Raw genomic sequence first — 16,310 nt, forward strand, 5'->3', positions numbered from 1 at the left:
CAGGACATGGAATTCCATAAAATGTAATTAGTGAGTCTTAAGAAAGTAGCTATGTTCTGAATGTTGGGACTGTTTTTAAAAAAAGGGTTCTGTGGTCGACTGTATTTTACTTTTGTTTTGTTTGTTGTTGGTAGTTTTGATACGCTCTCTAAATCCTGAATACACCTAAATACTACATTCTCTCTCTCTCTCTCTCTCTTCTCTCTCTCTTCTCTCTCTCTCTCTTCTCTCTCTCTCTCTCTCTCTCTCTCAAGGCTGCTCCAAGGTGACCTGCATCAGTCTGACGCGGGAGGTCTCCCTTAAACTATCGCCAATGCATGGCCAGCAGATCTCCATCCGCTACCTGGACATGACTGACTGCTTGGCCCTGGAGGACGAAGGCCTGCACACCATCGCCGCCCACTGCACACAGCTTACCCACCTCTACCTGCGGCGCTGCATGCGCCTCACCGACGAGGGTCTTCGCTACCTGGTCATCTACTGCCCTGCCGTGCGCGAGCTCAGCGTCAGCGACTGCCGCTACGTCAGCGACTTCGGCCTGCGCGAGATCGCCAAGCTCGAAGGCCGGTTGCGCTACTTGAGCGTGGCGCATTGTGGAAAGATCACTGACGTCGGGGTTCGGTATGTCGCTAAGTATTGCTCACGGCTGCGATACCTGAACGCGCGGGGCTGCGAGGGCCTCACGGACCACGGCCTGGAGTACCTGGCCAAGAGTTGCCCCAAGCTGAAGTCGCTGGACATCGGGAAGTGTCCACTGGTGTCGGACGCAGGCCTGGAACTGCTGGCGCTCAACTGTTTCAATCTGAAGCGGCTGAGCCTCAAGTCGTGCGAGAGCATCACGGGCCGCGGGCTGCAAGTGGTGGCGGCCAACTGCTTCGACCTGCAGCTGCTCAACGTGCAGGACTGCGACGCGCCACTGGACGCACTGCGATTCGTGAAGCGCCACTGCAAGCGCTGCGTCATCGAGCACACAAACCCAGCCTTTTTCTGAGGGGTGGGGGGGAAATGGGCTACAAACCCGGCCTTTTTCTGAGGAGATGGGGAGGGAGGATGGGTTACAAACTGAAGCCTGTATCCCACACCTACACGTAATGTAATGTGCACATGACAATCTATCATAGTTGTTATTATAGCACTCATAAGACTGTTTTTAAGTTATTTTTTCCCCTCCCTATTCCCTCACTACAAGCTGTTTCTCAACTTTCAAAAAAATGTATGTTTTTCAGAACACATTTTAATTCTAAAAGGGATCAGTTTTTAAGCAGATGCCTGCTGTATGTAATAAAACACTAGTGTATATTCATTTGAAAGGAACAACTATAATAGCATGAAAAACTCAACTCTAGTGCTTTCTCAGTATCTTTGTCTGGCCAAGAATTTGAAATGGAATGCAATTTAATTATGAGTAATGATTATCTTATTTGTGTCAAAGGTTCACGTGTGACATTCCACTGAAGAGGTCTCCCTTTCAGTTGGCATTGCTGGGTCCAGTAACTCCCAGTCATTCCACATTGCTTAAAGAGGCTGTACAGTTCATACGATAGAACGTTAGTCCATTTCTTAACTCATGAAACCACATAAAACCCTTAGTTTTAATAAACAATATGCCTCGACTCGTGCCGTGGAGAGGCGAGCACCTTTCCTGTCCAATCAGGTGATCGATGAGCAATATTTCTGTACATTTAAGGGGACCTCATTTGGGCCCCAGAGGCAAACGTTCTGTATTTCCTTTTTAAACCTTGTTTTTTTCATTTTTATGTTGGCTTTTCAACTAGAGCCTAAAATCTGCTCGTATTCATTGTTTACATTTCATTCTTCTGCAGTTTTTAAATGCTAGACAATCCTACCATCATGTCCGTGGTTAGTGAAGTGTGGGTTGTTTTTTGGGGGGAATTCAATGTCCAGTTCCATTTTGTTAAAGAATTGTGTACACCAACTACGCTCAGACAATCACTAGAACAAGTGTGTTCACTTCTCTATTTTTTATTGACATAATAGTGGAATAAAATAATGTCCTAAATGAGGATGGCCTCTGAGTCATGTATGTCTCAAAATTATTATTATAGAACTAGTACGCAATCAAACAGAGACACTACTTAATGTTTAAAATGAATATGTGCAATTATCAGGAATGAATGATTTTTCCTCAGACATTGAGGAGTAAGATTTCTTCTATGTAAAACAAGGGTCGAACTCGCACCTTAGTCAAGGTTGGTCATCTGTCATAATACGTTTTATTTTGTATTTTCATAACAGAATGAATTACTGTTATGTGTCTAACAATTGATTTCCTGATTTGTCTGTGCTGATCACACCATATTGGGTTTTTTACACAAATAGCATATCTTTTATTTCTTTAAACATTTCAGGAAATGGTCCATGCAAAACATTGCTTGTGATTACAAACTAATGAGACACTAAGGAGCTCGCCATGCAACTCTGTCTGGAATGGTGACTTCCATTCATAGGTGTGTTTATTCCCCCTGGCTAATCTACAGATCATAGAATTATCATTCCCACCGGCTGCTCTACAGATCATATAGTTATTATTCCCCCTGGCTGCTCTACAGATCATAGAGTTATTATTCCCCCTGGCTGCTCTACAGATCATAGAATTATCATTCCCACCGGCTGCTCTACAGATCATATAGTTATTATTCCCCCTGGCTGCTCTACAGATCATAGAATTATCATTCCCACCGGCTGCTCTACAGATCATATAGTTATTATTCCCCCTGGCTGCTCTACAGATCATATAGTTATTATTCCCCCTGGCTGCTCTACAGATCATAGAGTTATTATTCCCCCTGGCTGCTCTACAGATCATAGAGTTATTATTCCCCCTGGCTGCTCTACAGATCATAGAGTTATTATTCCCCCTGGCTGCTCTACAGATCATATAGTTATTATTCCCCCTGGCTGCTCTACAGATCATATAGTTATTATTCCCCTGGCTGCTCTACAGATCATATAGTTATTATTCCCCCTGGCTGCTCTACAGATCATAGAGTTATTATTCCCCCTGGCTGCTCTACAGATCATATAGTTATTATTCCCCCTGGCTAATCTACAGATCATAGAGTTAATATTATTCCCCCTGGCTGCTCTACAGATCATAGAGTTATTATTCCCCCTGGCTGCTCTACAGATCATATAGTTATTATTCCCCCTGGCTGCTCTACAGATCATATAGTTATTATTCCCCCTGGCTGCTCTACAGATCATAGAGTTATTATTCCCCCTGGCTGCTCTACAGATCATATAGTTATTATTCCCCCTGGCTGCTCTACAGATCATAGAGTTATTATTCCCCCTGGCTGCTCTACAGATCATATAGTTATTATTCCCCCTGGCTAATCTACAGATCATAGAGTTAATATTATTCCCCCTGGCTGCTCTACAGATCATAGAGTTATTATTCCCCCTGGCTGCTCTACAGATCATATAGTTATTATTCCCCCTGGCTGCTCTACAGATCATAGAGTTATTATTCCCCCTGGCTAATCTACAGATCATAGAGTTATTATTCCCCCTGGCTGCTCTACAGATCATATAGTTATTATTCCCCCTGGCTGCTCTACAGATCATATAGTTATTATTCCCCCTGGCTGCTCTACAGATCATATAGTTAGTATTCCCCCTGGCTAATCTACAGATCATATAGTTATTATTCCCCTGGCTGCTCTACAGATCATATAGTTATTATTCCCCCTGGCTAATCTACAGATCATATAGTTATTATTCCCCCTGGCTGCTCTACAGATCATATAGTTATTATTCCCCCTGGCTGCTCTACAGATCATAGAGTTATTATTATTCCCCCTGGCTGCTCTACAGATCATATAGTTATTATTATTCCCCCTGGCTGCTCTACAGATCATAGAGTTATTATTCCCCCTGGCTGCTCTACAGATCATAGAGTTATCATTCCCCCTGGCTGCTCTACAGATCATAGAGTTATTATTATTCCCCCTGGCTAATCTACAGATCATATAGTTATTATTATTCCCATTGGCTAATCTACAGATCATAGAGTTATTATTATTCCTCCTGGCTGCTCTACAGATCATAGAGTTATTATTATTCCCCCTGGCTGCTCTACAGATCATAGAGTTATTATTCCCCCTGGCTGCTCTACAGATCATAGAGTTATTATTATTCCCCCTGGCTGCTCTACAGATCATATAGTTATTATTCCCCCTGGCTGCTCTACAGATCATATAGTTATTATTATTCCCCTGGCTGCTCTACAGATCATAGAGTTATTATTCCCCCTGGCTGCTCTACAGATCATAGAGTTATTATTATTCCCCCTGGCTGCTCTACAGATCATATAGTTATTATTATTCCCCCTGGCTGCTCTACAGATCATATAGTTATTATTCCCCCTGGCTAATCTACAGATCATAGAGTTATTATTCCCCCTGGCTGCTCTACAGATCATAGAGTTATTATTCCCCCTGGCTAATCTACAGATCATAGAGTTATCATTCCCCCTGGCTGCTCTACAGATCATATAGTTATTATTCCCCCTGGCTAATCTACAGATCGTATAGTTATTATTATTCCCCCTGGCTGCTCTACAGATCATATAGTTATTATTCCCCCTGGCTGCTCTACAGATCATAGAGTTATCATTCCCCCTGGCTGCTCTACAGATCATATAGTTATTATTCCTCCTGGCTGCTCTACAGATCATAGAGTTATTATTCCCCCTGGCTAATCTACAGATCATAGAGTTATTATTCCCCCTGGCTGCTCTACAGATCATATAGTTATTATTCCCCCTGGCTGCTCTACAGATCATATAGTTATTATTCCCTCTGGCTGCTCTACAGATCATATAGTTATTATTCCCCCTGGCTGCTCTACAGATCATAGAGTTATTATTCCCCCTGGCTGCTCTACAGATCATAGAGTTATCATTCCCCCTGGCTGCTCTACAGATCATATAGTTATTATTCCCCCTGGCTAATCTACAGATCATAGAGTTATTATTCCCCCTGGCTAATCTACAGATCACAGAGTTATTATTCCCCCTGGCTGCTCTACAGATCATATAGTTATTATTCCCCCTGGCTAATCTACAGATCATAGAGTTATTATTCCCCCTGGCTGCTCTACAGATCATAGAGTTATCATTCCCCCTGGCTGCTCTACAGATCATATAGTTATTATTCCCCCTGGCTAATCTACAGATCACAGAGTTATTATTATTCCCCCTGGCTGCTCTACAGATCATATAGTTATTATTCCCCCTGGCTGCTCTACAGATCATATAGTTATTATTCCCCCTGGCTGCTCTACAGATCATAGAGTTATTATTCCCCCTGGCTGCTCTACAGATCATAGAGTTATTATTCCCCCTGGCTGCTCTACAGATCATAAAGTTATTATTCCCCCTGGCTGCTCTACAGATCATATAGTTATTATTCCCCCTGGCTGCTCTACAGATCATATAGTTATTATTCCTCCTGGCTGCTCTACAGATCATATAGTTATTATTCCCCCTGGCTGCTCTACAGATCATATAGTTATTATTCCTCCTGGCTGCTCTACAGATCATATAGTTATTATTCCCCCTGGCTGCTCTACAGATCATAGAGTTATTATTCCCCCTGGCTGCTCTACAGATCATATAGTTATTATTCCCCCTGGCTGCTCTACAGATCATAGAGTTATCATTCCCCCTGGCTGCTCTACAGATCATAGAGTTATTATTCCCCCTGGCTGCTCTACAGATCATATAGTTATTATTCCCCTGGCTGCTCTACAGATCATATAGTTATTATTCCCCCTGGCTGCTCTACAGATCATATAGTTATTATTCCCCCTGGCTGCTCTACAGATCATATAGTTATTATTCCTCCTGGCTGCTCTACAGATCATATAGTTATTATTCCCCCTGGCTGCTCTACAGATCATAGAGTTATCATTCCCCCTGGCTGCTCTACAGATCATATAGTTATTATTCCCCTGGCTGCTCTACAGATCATATAGTTATTATTCCCCCTGGCTGCTCTACAGATCATATAGTTATTATTCCCCTGGCTGCTCTACAGATCATAGAGTTATTATTATTCCCCCTGGCTGCTCTACAGATCATAGAGTTATTATTATTCCCCTGGCTGCTCTACAGATCATATAGTTATTATTATTCCCCCTGGCTGCTCTACAGATCATATAGTTATTATTCCCCCTGGCTGCTCTACAGATCATATAGTTATTATTCCCCCTGGCTGCTCTACAGATCATAGAGTTATTATTATTCCCCTGGCTGCTCTACAGATCATAGAGTTATTATTCCCCTGGCTGCTCTACAGATCATAGAGTTATTATTATTCCCCCTGGCTGCTCTACAGATCATATAGTTATTATTCCCCCTGGCTGCTCTACAGATCATAGAGTTATCATTCCCCCTGGCTGCTCTACAGATCATAGAGTTATTATTCCCCCTGGCTGCACTACAGATCATATAGTTATTATTCCCCTGGCTGCTCTACAGATCATATAGTTATTATTCCCCCTGGCTGCTCTACAGATCATATAGTTATTATTCCCCCTGGCTGCTCTACAGATCATATAGTTATTATTCCTCCTGGCTGCTCTACAGATCATATAGTTATTATTCCCCCTGGCTGCTCTACAGATCATAGAGTTATCATTCCCCCTGGCTGCTCTACAGATCATATAGTTATTATTCCCCTGGCTGCTCTACAGATCATATAGTTATTATTCCCCCTGGCTGCTCTACAGATCATATAGTTATTATTCCCCTGGCTGCTCTACAGATCATAGAGTTATTATTATTCCCCTGGCTGCTCTACAGATCATATAGTTATTATTATTCCCCCTGGCTGCTCTACAGATCATATAGTTATTATTCCCCCTGGCTGCTCTACAGATCATATAGTTATTATTCCCCCTGGCTGCTCTACAGATCATATAGTTATTATTCCCCCTGGCTGCTCTACAGATCATATAGTTATTATTCCCCCTGGCTGCTCTACAGATCATAGAGTTATTATTATTCCCCTGGCTGCTCTACAGATCATAGAGTTATTATTCCCCTGGCTGCTCTACAGATCATAGAGTTATTATTATTCCCCCTGGCTGCTCTACAGATCATATAGTTATTATTCCCCCTGGCTGCTCTACAGATCATAGAGTTATTATTATTCCCCTGGCTGCTCTACAGATCATATAGTTATTATTCCCCTGGCTGCTCTACAGATCATAGAGTTATTATTATTCCCCCTGGCTGCTCTACAGATCATAGAGTTATTATTATTCCCCTGGCTGCTCTACAGATCATATAGTTATTATTATTCCCCCTGGCTGCTCTACAGATCATATAGTTATTATTCCCCCTGGCTGCTCTACAGATCATATAGTTATTATTCCCCCTGGCTGCTCTACAGATCATAGAGTTATTATTATTCCCCTGGCTGCTCTACAGATCATAGAGTTATCATTCCCCCTGGCTGCTCTACAGATCATATAGTTATTATTCCCCTGGCTGCTCTACAGATCATATAGTTATTATTCCCCCTGGCTGCTCTACAGATCATATAGTTATTATTCCCCTGGCTGCTCTACAGATCATAGAGTTATTATTATTCCCCTGGCTGCTCTACAGATCATAGAGTTATTATTATTCCCCTGGCTGCTCTACAGATCATATAGTTATTATTATTCCCCCTGGCTGCTCTACAGATCATAGAGTTATTATTATTCCCCTGGCTAATCTACAGATCATAGAGTTATTATTATTCCCCTGGCTGCTCTACAGATCATAGAGTTATTATTATTCCCCTGGCTAATCTACAGATCATAGAGTTATTATTATTCCCCTAGCTGCTCTACAGATCATATTGTTGAAAACATTCAAGTCACTTTACATGCTGGAATTAGTTACAGTAAGAGATTAAACATTCAGTCAGGTCCTCACACCATTTAACACTACTATCGTGTGGGTTGTTTTATTAAATGGTGGCATACATCAGACGGTATGGCCGTGACTGGAAAACATTGGTAGATTGAACTGAATCAAACAACCCAGATCAAAGAATATGGTCTCCTGCTTCCATTCTCGGCATTACATTGACCACCACATGCCCACAAAGAATATGGTCTCCTGCTTCCATTCTCGGCATTACATTGACTACCACATGCCCACAAAGAATATGGTCTCCTTCTTCCATTCTCGGCATTACATTGACCACCACATGCCCACAAAGAATCTAATCTTTGTGTTTTATTTTATATTTGTATTTTATTTAATTTTCCCTGTTTAATGTCAATATTATGAACAAGTACAATCACATTCCTGGACTTTACATAACCCATCGCCTTTGTTCTACTGAAACCTGTCAAATTCTGCCACGTAGTGGTGAATGTGCTAACTACATCCAATATAGCATGGCAGTGAGATTTCAGGTGTGTAATTATTAGTCAAAACAGTTTAAACATTTTGCAACTAAAACAAGAATTTCTATAGGACAAATAAAGGTAGCTCCCGCCCAATTTTTGTTCTGTTTAAGAAACGTTTAGCAACAGCATTGGTGTGAAGAATATGATATGGAACACTGCGTTTGCCTTGCGGCATTGCGTTGGAGAGGCAGTTGCACTGCGTTCTGTGTTGTGTGTAACGGATGTGAAATGGCTAGCTTAGTTAGCGGTGCGCGCTAAATAGCGTTTCAATCGGTGACGTCTTTTGTGGAGCGATGGGTAACGACGCTTCGAGGGTGACTGTTGTTGATGTGTGCAGAAGGTCCCTGGTTCGCGCCCGGGTATGGGCGAGGGGACGGTTTAAAATTATACTGTTACATGTGCATACGTTGGATTTATCTAGTTCAGCGTCAAAATGTATGTGTAGACGGCTTGACAGAAATGGTAGCGGAAGGTGAATGTTGAACATTTGTTGCACACATCCAAATGATGCTGCGTACTATTTTGCGTAAACACATACTATCGGTGTGATTCAGGCGTTTGTGTACAACATCATGTTCTTGTTTTATTGTTGGCACGAAAAAAAACATACTAATTGACCATTCTGAGGGACAATACAGTTCTATTCTAATTATATTCGATTCTGGCTAATTTATAGCCATATTCTAGCCAATATATTTCACGATATAGCCAATGTTGACTTTGCAGCTTGGCCATAGCGGCAAATGATATCGCTCAGTAGGGAACCGTTTTCAAGGAGCTATGTTCGGAAGTGTTTCGCAACCGTTGTTCCCAGAAAACTTCCTGTGCGAATGTAAACCAACAGCTAAATAACGTCTAAAAAAATAGTATCTAGCTACCTCCTAGAATTAGGCTAGTAATATGAGGACATTAAGGGCCATGTAGAGAGTAAAAAGCTTTGGACATTCATGTTCGCTGGTGGGGTGTTCCCGATTGACATAAATGAAAAGTGTATAGATTTTCCCGGAGGAGCAGCACAACGAGATGCATGGATACTTGCTGTAAAACGAGGTGGTTGGACGCCAGCGTCAAAAATACAAACGGGTATTTAGCGCACACTTCTTTACTGGTAAGTTTAACACGTTGACATAACCTACAACAAAAAGTCGGGTAAACAACACTTTCCTGCAGATACCCAATCTCCTCCAACCTACCATCAAATGGACCAACAGCATGTGCAACAGGTCAAGTAAGCGTAAATATCATTTTAGTCAACATTCTGCCTCGTATAGACTTTTTATTTTAGACAGACTTCTTATTTCAGACTGAATAGCCACGGGGTAAACATGGTGACATTCTGACGTTTAGGCAAGCATCAGTCCGGAAGTGTCATGTACAAATATTCAGAGCGTGAAATAGTTCCCATAGACACCCTTTTTCTATCGTACTGCAATCTCGTTAGCTAAATTGTCACTTGTATTTTCAATCTCCTGACCCATGCAGGTGATGCACAATATGTAAATAGACAAATGTAACCCAAGGCAGCTGACCAAAGCATTTCCTCGCAATCAGCTGGAAGTGTTTGTGAAATTTGCCAGCTGATTGAGTGTGACAACATTCAGCCTGTTTTTCGGTTTGGCTCGGCCATATTATGCAAGTGTTTTGTCGTGTGCGAAGTGTGTCATTATTGAAAATAAATCCGGAGATCTACAGACCAGGTGTGGACTCGAGTCACATGACTTGGACTTGAGCCAGACTTGAGTCACAAATATGATGACTTGCAATTCGACTTCGACTTTAACATAAGGTGACCAGATTTCTGGAATGAGAACCGGGGAGAACCAGTTCGGCGGTCAATATATAATTAAAATATCCAATGTTATTATCTAGGAGAAAAAAGGGTCAATTCCGGTTTCATGTGTTTCGTCTAACAGGCACATTGTGATAGAGAAAACAACTATACTACAGAAACACTACAGACAAGACAGAACTGTCCAATCTGAACAGCCATTCAGTGGTCCTGCTCGTCTGAGTAGAATAAGAACAGAAGAGAACATGAGCAAAATTGAAAAAAAGAGACAATAGTATATATGAAATACTTAACAACATAATAAAGAAATAAGATGCTGATGATAATGGTAACTACATAATATACTTGTACCAAACTAATCTGTGTATTTCTCAGAAGAATGTATTTTCTTCAGGATTGCTCTCTTTGACAAGCTTCTCCATGAACTCCTGGCAGGGGAGGTTGAAGTTTGTCTTCACAATAAGCATGGTCTCGATGGTAGGTACAGTGCACCTATTTCTTGCTGCTGTCCATATATTATTAGTTTGGGAGAATACTCTCTCGACTGGTGCATTACTTCCAGGTAAGCACATGACAACAGACACTAATCTAGCCAGGTTAGGGATGTCGTTCTCTTTGAAGTGGGTAACCACCATGCTGCATCTCTGACCAAGCTGTGTCTCAGATGTTTTCCATTCTTCAAGCGATCCCCCTTTAGGAACTCTTGCAGGCCAGTAACCTCGTCACACAATGCATCCTCATTGATGGTCACATTGGGGCATTTTTCCTGCAGTGTGACTGCTGCCTTCTGGATGTCTTCACGCAGAGGTTGCCTTTTTAAAAGGAGACCATGTGAATCTTTTAGATTATCTGTGTGCTTTCCCCATGCTTGCAATTAGTTCACAGCCGTAGTGAAGAATGATTGGGATGTTTTGAGAAAGCTCTCTTTAGACATGGCTCCATTGTCCTCTAGTTCTCTCAGAAGTCCTCTGACCACTGGAATGAAGTTGTCATCACGTCTTGCAGTCAATTTTGCCTCAACGTTTCTCAGAATAGCAGCGGACTCCACAGCACAGTGGTCCTGGCCTCCAAGCATCTTGATCGTGTCACGGAATTCGTGTCAAGTTTCCATGGACAAAGGCCAGCCAAAGTTCAGTCAGTGGATCTTCGAACATTGTTCGCAGTACAACAGGGCATTTGTCTTCAGAAATAAAAATCTTCAGAAATAAAAAAGGATTTCAATTGCACATACATTTTCAGCACTCTATCTAGAGCAGGGAGCATGGACATTTTTTTAATTTTATTTTTATTTCACCTTTATTTAACCAGGTAGGCTAGTTGAGAACAAGTTCTCATTTGCAACTGCGACCTGGCCAAGATAAAGCATAGCAGTGTAAACAGACAACACAGAGTTACACATGGAGTAAACAATTAACAAGTCGATAACACAGTAGAAAAAAAAGGGAGTCTATATACATTGTGTGCAAAAGGCATGAGGAGGTAGGCGAATAATTACAATATTGCAGATTAACACTGGAGTGATAAATGATCAGATGGTCATGTATAGGTAGAGATATTGGTGTGCAAAAGAGCAGAAAAGTAAATAAATAAAAACAGTATGGGGATGAGGTAGGTAAAATGGGGTGGGCTATTTACCGATAGGCTATGTACAGCTGCAGCGATCGGTTAGCTGCTCAGATAGCAGATGTTTGAAGTTGGTGAGGGAGATAAAAGTCTCCAACTTCAGGGATTTTTTTTTTTTTTTGCAATTCGTTCCAGTCACAGGCAGCAGAGAACTGGAACGAAAGGCAGCCAAATGAGGTGTTGGCTTTAGGGATGATCAGTGAGATACACCTGCTGGAGCGCATGCTACGGGTGGGTGTTGCCATCGTGACCAATGAACTGAGATAAGGCGGAGCTTTACCTAGCATGGACTTGTAGATGGCCTGGAGCCAGTGGGTCTGGCGACGAATATGTAGCGAGGGCCAGCCGACTAGAGCATACAGGTCGCAGTGGTGGGTGGTATAAGGCAATTTTGTAGATGACATCGCCGAAGTTGAGGATCGGTAGGATAGTCAGTTTTACTTGGGTAAGTTTGGCGGCGTGAGTGAAGGAGGCTTTGTTGCTGCGTGAGTGGCGTGAGTGAAGGCGGCGTGAGTGAAGGAGGCTTTGGCTACTGAGTCTGCCGATAAGAATATGGTGATTGACAGAGTCGAAAGCCTTGGCAAGGTTGATGAAGACGGCTGCACAGTACTGTCTTTTATCGATGGTGGTTATGATATCGTTTAGTACCTTGAGTGTGGCTGAGGTGCACCCGTAACCGGCTCGGAAACCAGATTGCACAGCGGAGAAGGTCCGGTGAGATTCGAGATGGTCTGTGACCTGTTTGTTGACTTGGCTTTCGAAGACCTGAGATAGGCAGGGCAGGATGGATATAGGTCTGTAGCAGTTTGGGTCCAGGGTGTCTCCCCCTTTGAAGAAGGGGATGACTGCGGCAGCTTTCCAATCCTTGGGGATCTCAGACGATATGAGAGGTTGAACATGCTGGTAATAGGGGTTGCGACAATGGCGGCGGATAGTTTCAGAAATAGAGGGCCCAGATTGTCAAGCCCAGCTGATTTGTACGGGTCCAGGTTTTGCAGCTCTTTCAGAACATCTGCTATCTGGATTTGGGTAAAGGAGAACCTGGAGAGGCTTGGGTCGAGTAGCTGCGGGGGGGGGGGAGCTGTTGGCCGAGGTTGGAGTAGCCAGGCGGAAGGCCCGTCAGTCTTTCTACTCTGACGGTGAAAATATGAACACATCCAAATATCTTTGTGAGCAGGTTCTCAACATCACATCCAAAGCTGTTCTGGCCATGTTATGAATGATGTGGGCAGGACAACCTCAGCCAATCACCTCCCGCTGCAGAGCATTTTTAACTTTGGTATGGACATTGACCCTCCCCAGCCTATTCAGTCCTCCAAAGAAGGTATTTGTTGTCGGCAGAGAATGTTTTCCAGGTTACATTTTTGGGATGACCACCAGAACCAAAAAATAATACAAATATTTATTTTATCTTATCTTTATTTAACTAGGCAAGTCAGACACTACGTTGCAATTTAGACAGTTATAAGTTCCCAAATGGGCCATTTTTCAACCCAATAATACAGGTATGAGTTTAGTTTAAAAGGGCTCAGCATACATTAGACAAAAGAATAAAAATGAAACATGCAGGTAAGGTAGTAGGAACTAAGGTGTGTGCAGAAACGCATAGCGCTATATAACACTGTTACAATGTCAATACATGAGCCATATCTTTTGTCAGTTGTGAAGATGTTCAGAAGTCTCCATGTTGTATCCACTGAAGTGTTACTCCTCTTCATGCCATCTGAGTTTGACATGATGTCAAGGAAGGTTATTGCAGCGAGCAGCTCGGCCCATAGCCAATCAAAACGCGCAGGTGGTCCAGGCCTTCCCCTGTACCCATGACAACGAGGACCCTACAGCCAAGTAAGTGCACCTGTGGGATGCCTAGCAACGGACACGGCGTTCAAAACTGGACATTAGGCACGGCACTGCGTTCTCCTTGTTTAGCCATTTGAACATCGCCATTGCTTTGGAGAGGCACGGCTTCGTGAAATAAAGACCAATTTAATTGTCGATACAAATGTGTGGATTCTCATCCTTGAGGTTATGCTGCCACCTACTGTTTGTGTGTTCTTCCTACATGTATTTCACCATTGACATAGTGAAACGAAATGGTTATAAAAACGTCTCTTGATGCGCAATTCAGTTAAACCTAAATTACATTTATACAGTAATGCCATATAATGTCAATCCCATATCGGTCAAATAAAATCACAGAATGGTTTTGGGTACAGTAAAAATCTGCTATCATATTCATTTCGTACACATCACAGACAAACTGAATTGGTCCACTCACACAGACAGCATCGTGAAGAAGGCGCAGCAGCGCCTCTTCAACCTCAGGAGGCTGAAGAAATTCGGCTTGTCACCAAAAGCACTCACAAACTTCTACAGATGCACAATCGAGAGCATCCTGGCGGGCTGTATCACCGCCTGGTACGGCAACTGCTCCGCTCACAACCGTAAGGCTCTCCAGAGGGTAGTGAGGTCTGCACAACGCATCACCGGGGGCAAACTACCTGCCCTCCAGGACACCTACACCACCCGATGTCACAGGAAGGCCATAAAGATCATCAAGGACAACAACCACCCGAGCCACTGCCTGTTCACCCCGCTATCATCCAGAAGGCGAGGTCAGTGCAGGTGCATCAAAGCTGGGACCGAGAGACTGAAAAACAGCTTCTATCTCAAGGCCATCAGACTGTTAAACTGGCTGGAGTTGAGTCAGTGTGTTGGCAGCAGCCACTCAATGTTAGTGGCTGCTGCCAACACACTGACTCAACTCCAGCCACTTCAATAATTGTTAATTGATGGGAAAGGATGTAAAATATATCACTAGCCACTTTAAACAATGCTACCTAATATAATGTTTACATACTCTACATTATTCATCTCATATGTATACGTATATACTGTACTCTCATCTACTGCATCCTTATGTAATACATGTATCACTAGCCGCTTTAACTATGCCACTTTGTTTACATACTCTTCTCATATGTATATACTGTACTCGATACCATCTACTGTATCTTGCCTATGCTGCTCTGCACCATCACTCATTCATATCTTTATGTACATATTCTTTATCCCCTTACACTGTGTATAAGAAATTAGTTTTGGAATTGTTAGTTAGATTACATGTTGGTTATTACTGCATTGTCGGAACTGGAAGCACAAGCATTTCGCTACACTCGCATTAACATCTGCTAACCATGTGTATGTGACAAAGAAAATTTGATTTGATGATTTGATTTAAATTTAAAAAATCAGAATAAACACAGACACTGTTATAACGTTTAGGCTACACATTGAATTCTCATCTTGGTTTTCTTTTTGGTGAGGCCACCAGTTCATTTAATGAATGCATTGATGTCTGCCTATATCAGATGGATGCCGAGTCTGGTCTCATTACATAAAACAGAGGGTTAATTAAGGCATAAAAAAAAACTGAAATTAGGGTGTTTGGTCAGGGTGGATGGATGGGCGTATAATGCAAATGTCGAGTAACCTTTTGCCTGTTCAAATCTCCACATGGACAACTTGAACATTTTAGCTAATTAGCAACTACTTACTACCTTTTAGCGACTTTAAAATGACTTAGCATGTTAGCTAACCCTTTAACCTAACTCTTAACCCTAACCTTAAACTCTAACCCCAACCCCTAGCCTAGCTAATATTAACCACCTAGCTAACATTAGCGTTAGCCAACTAGCTAAAATTAGCAACAACCAAGTGCAATCGGAAACGTACAGTATCATACGAATTGTAATTTGTACCATATCACACTAATTTGGAATGTCCTCGGATTTACATTTACTATATTGCCCCCCCTGAGTCCAGGTTGCAATGCCATACATTCAACCATCAAGCCTGGCTAATATTTCAAAACGAGTATTTTCTTCATGCCAGGCAAGCCCATCATGACATTCAAATCAGGAGGACCCTTTTCGTCAGCGTTATGGCCCATCTGGAGATGAGCCATCAGAGATGCACTATTTGAGCCAATAGGGTCAGTTACTGCAGCCACAACAACAATGAAACAGAATCCTACTTTATTAACCAATGACCAGCCAGCATTGGAAAGCATGGACGGTTTCGCAAGTTGGAACTGCATCGAATGAAATGCCTTTTAAAAGCCTCATTGTCACCTGTCCAGAGCACTAAGCTATAAATTGTATCCCACCAAACAGTGATTGACAATAATCTTGAAATGTAGAAAGCATTGTCCCCTGTTATCACTTGTTGAAATATTGACATTGCCATGTTATTACATCTTGATCAATATTTCTCATGATCATGTGTTTTGGTAAAGGGGTTATTTGGTCATTAAAAAAACTAGGAGGAACAAGGCACTCTTCATATAACTAAAATGCCTTTAAAGCATGCTGGAGGGGAATTATGGGTAATGGAGGGGGGTTATGGATAATGGAGGGGGTTATGGATAATGGAGGGAGGGGGATTATGGATAATGGAGGGAGGG

The 16,310-nt window shown here is 42.4% G+C and overlaps 1 protein-coding gene across 1 annotated transcript in view; it reads left to right on the forward strand.

The window, feature by feature from the left end:
- Positions 1–2,024, forward strand: part of fbxl7 (F-box and leucine-rich repeat protein 7) — a 71,802-nt gene extending 69,778 nt beyond the window's left edge. The window contains exon 3 of the mRNA XM_064992094.1: positions 255–2,024. Coding sequence (XP_064848166.1) covers positions 255–991 — 737 coding nt within the window. The 3' untranslated portion in view covers positions 992–2,024. The remainder of the gene's footprint in view (positions 1–254) is intronic.
- Positions 2,025–16,310: the final 14,286 nt, after the last annotated feature.

Source organism: Oncorhynchus masou, chromosome 17 (genome assembly GCF_036934945.1).
Source record: "Oncorhynchus masou masou isolate Uvic2021 chromosome 17, UVic_Omas_1.1, whole genome shotgun sequence".
Taxonomy (NCBI): Eukaryota; Metazoa; Chordata; class Actinopteri; order Salmoniformes; family Salmonidae; genus Oncorhynchus; species Oncorhynchus masou.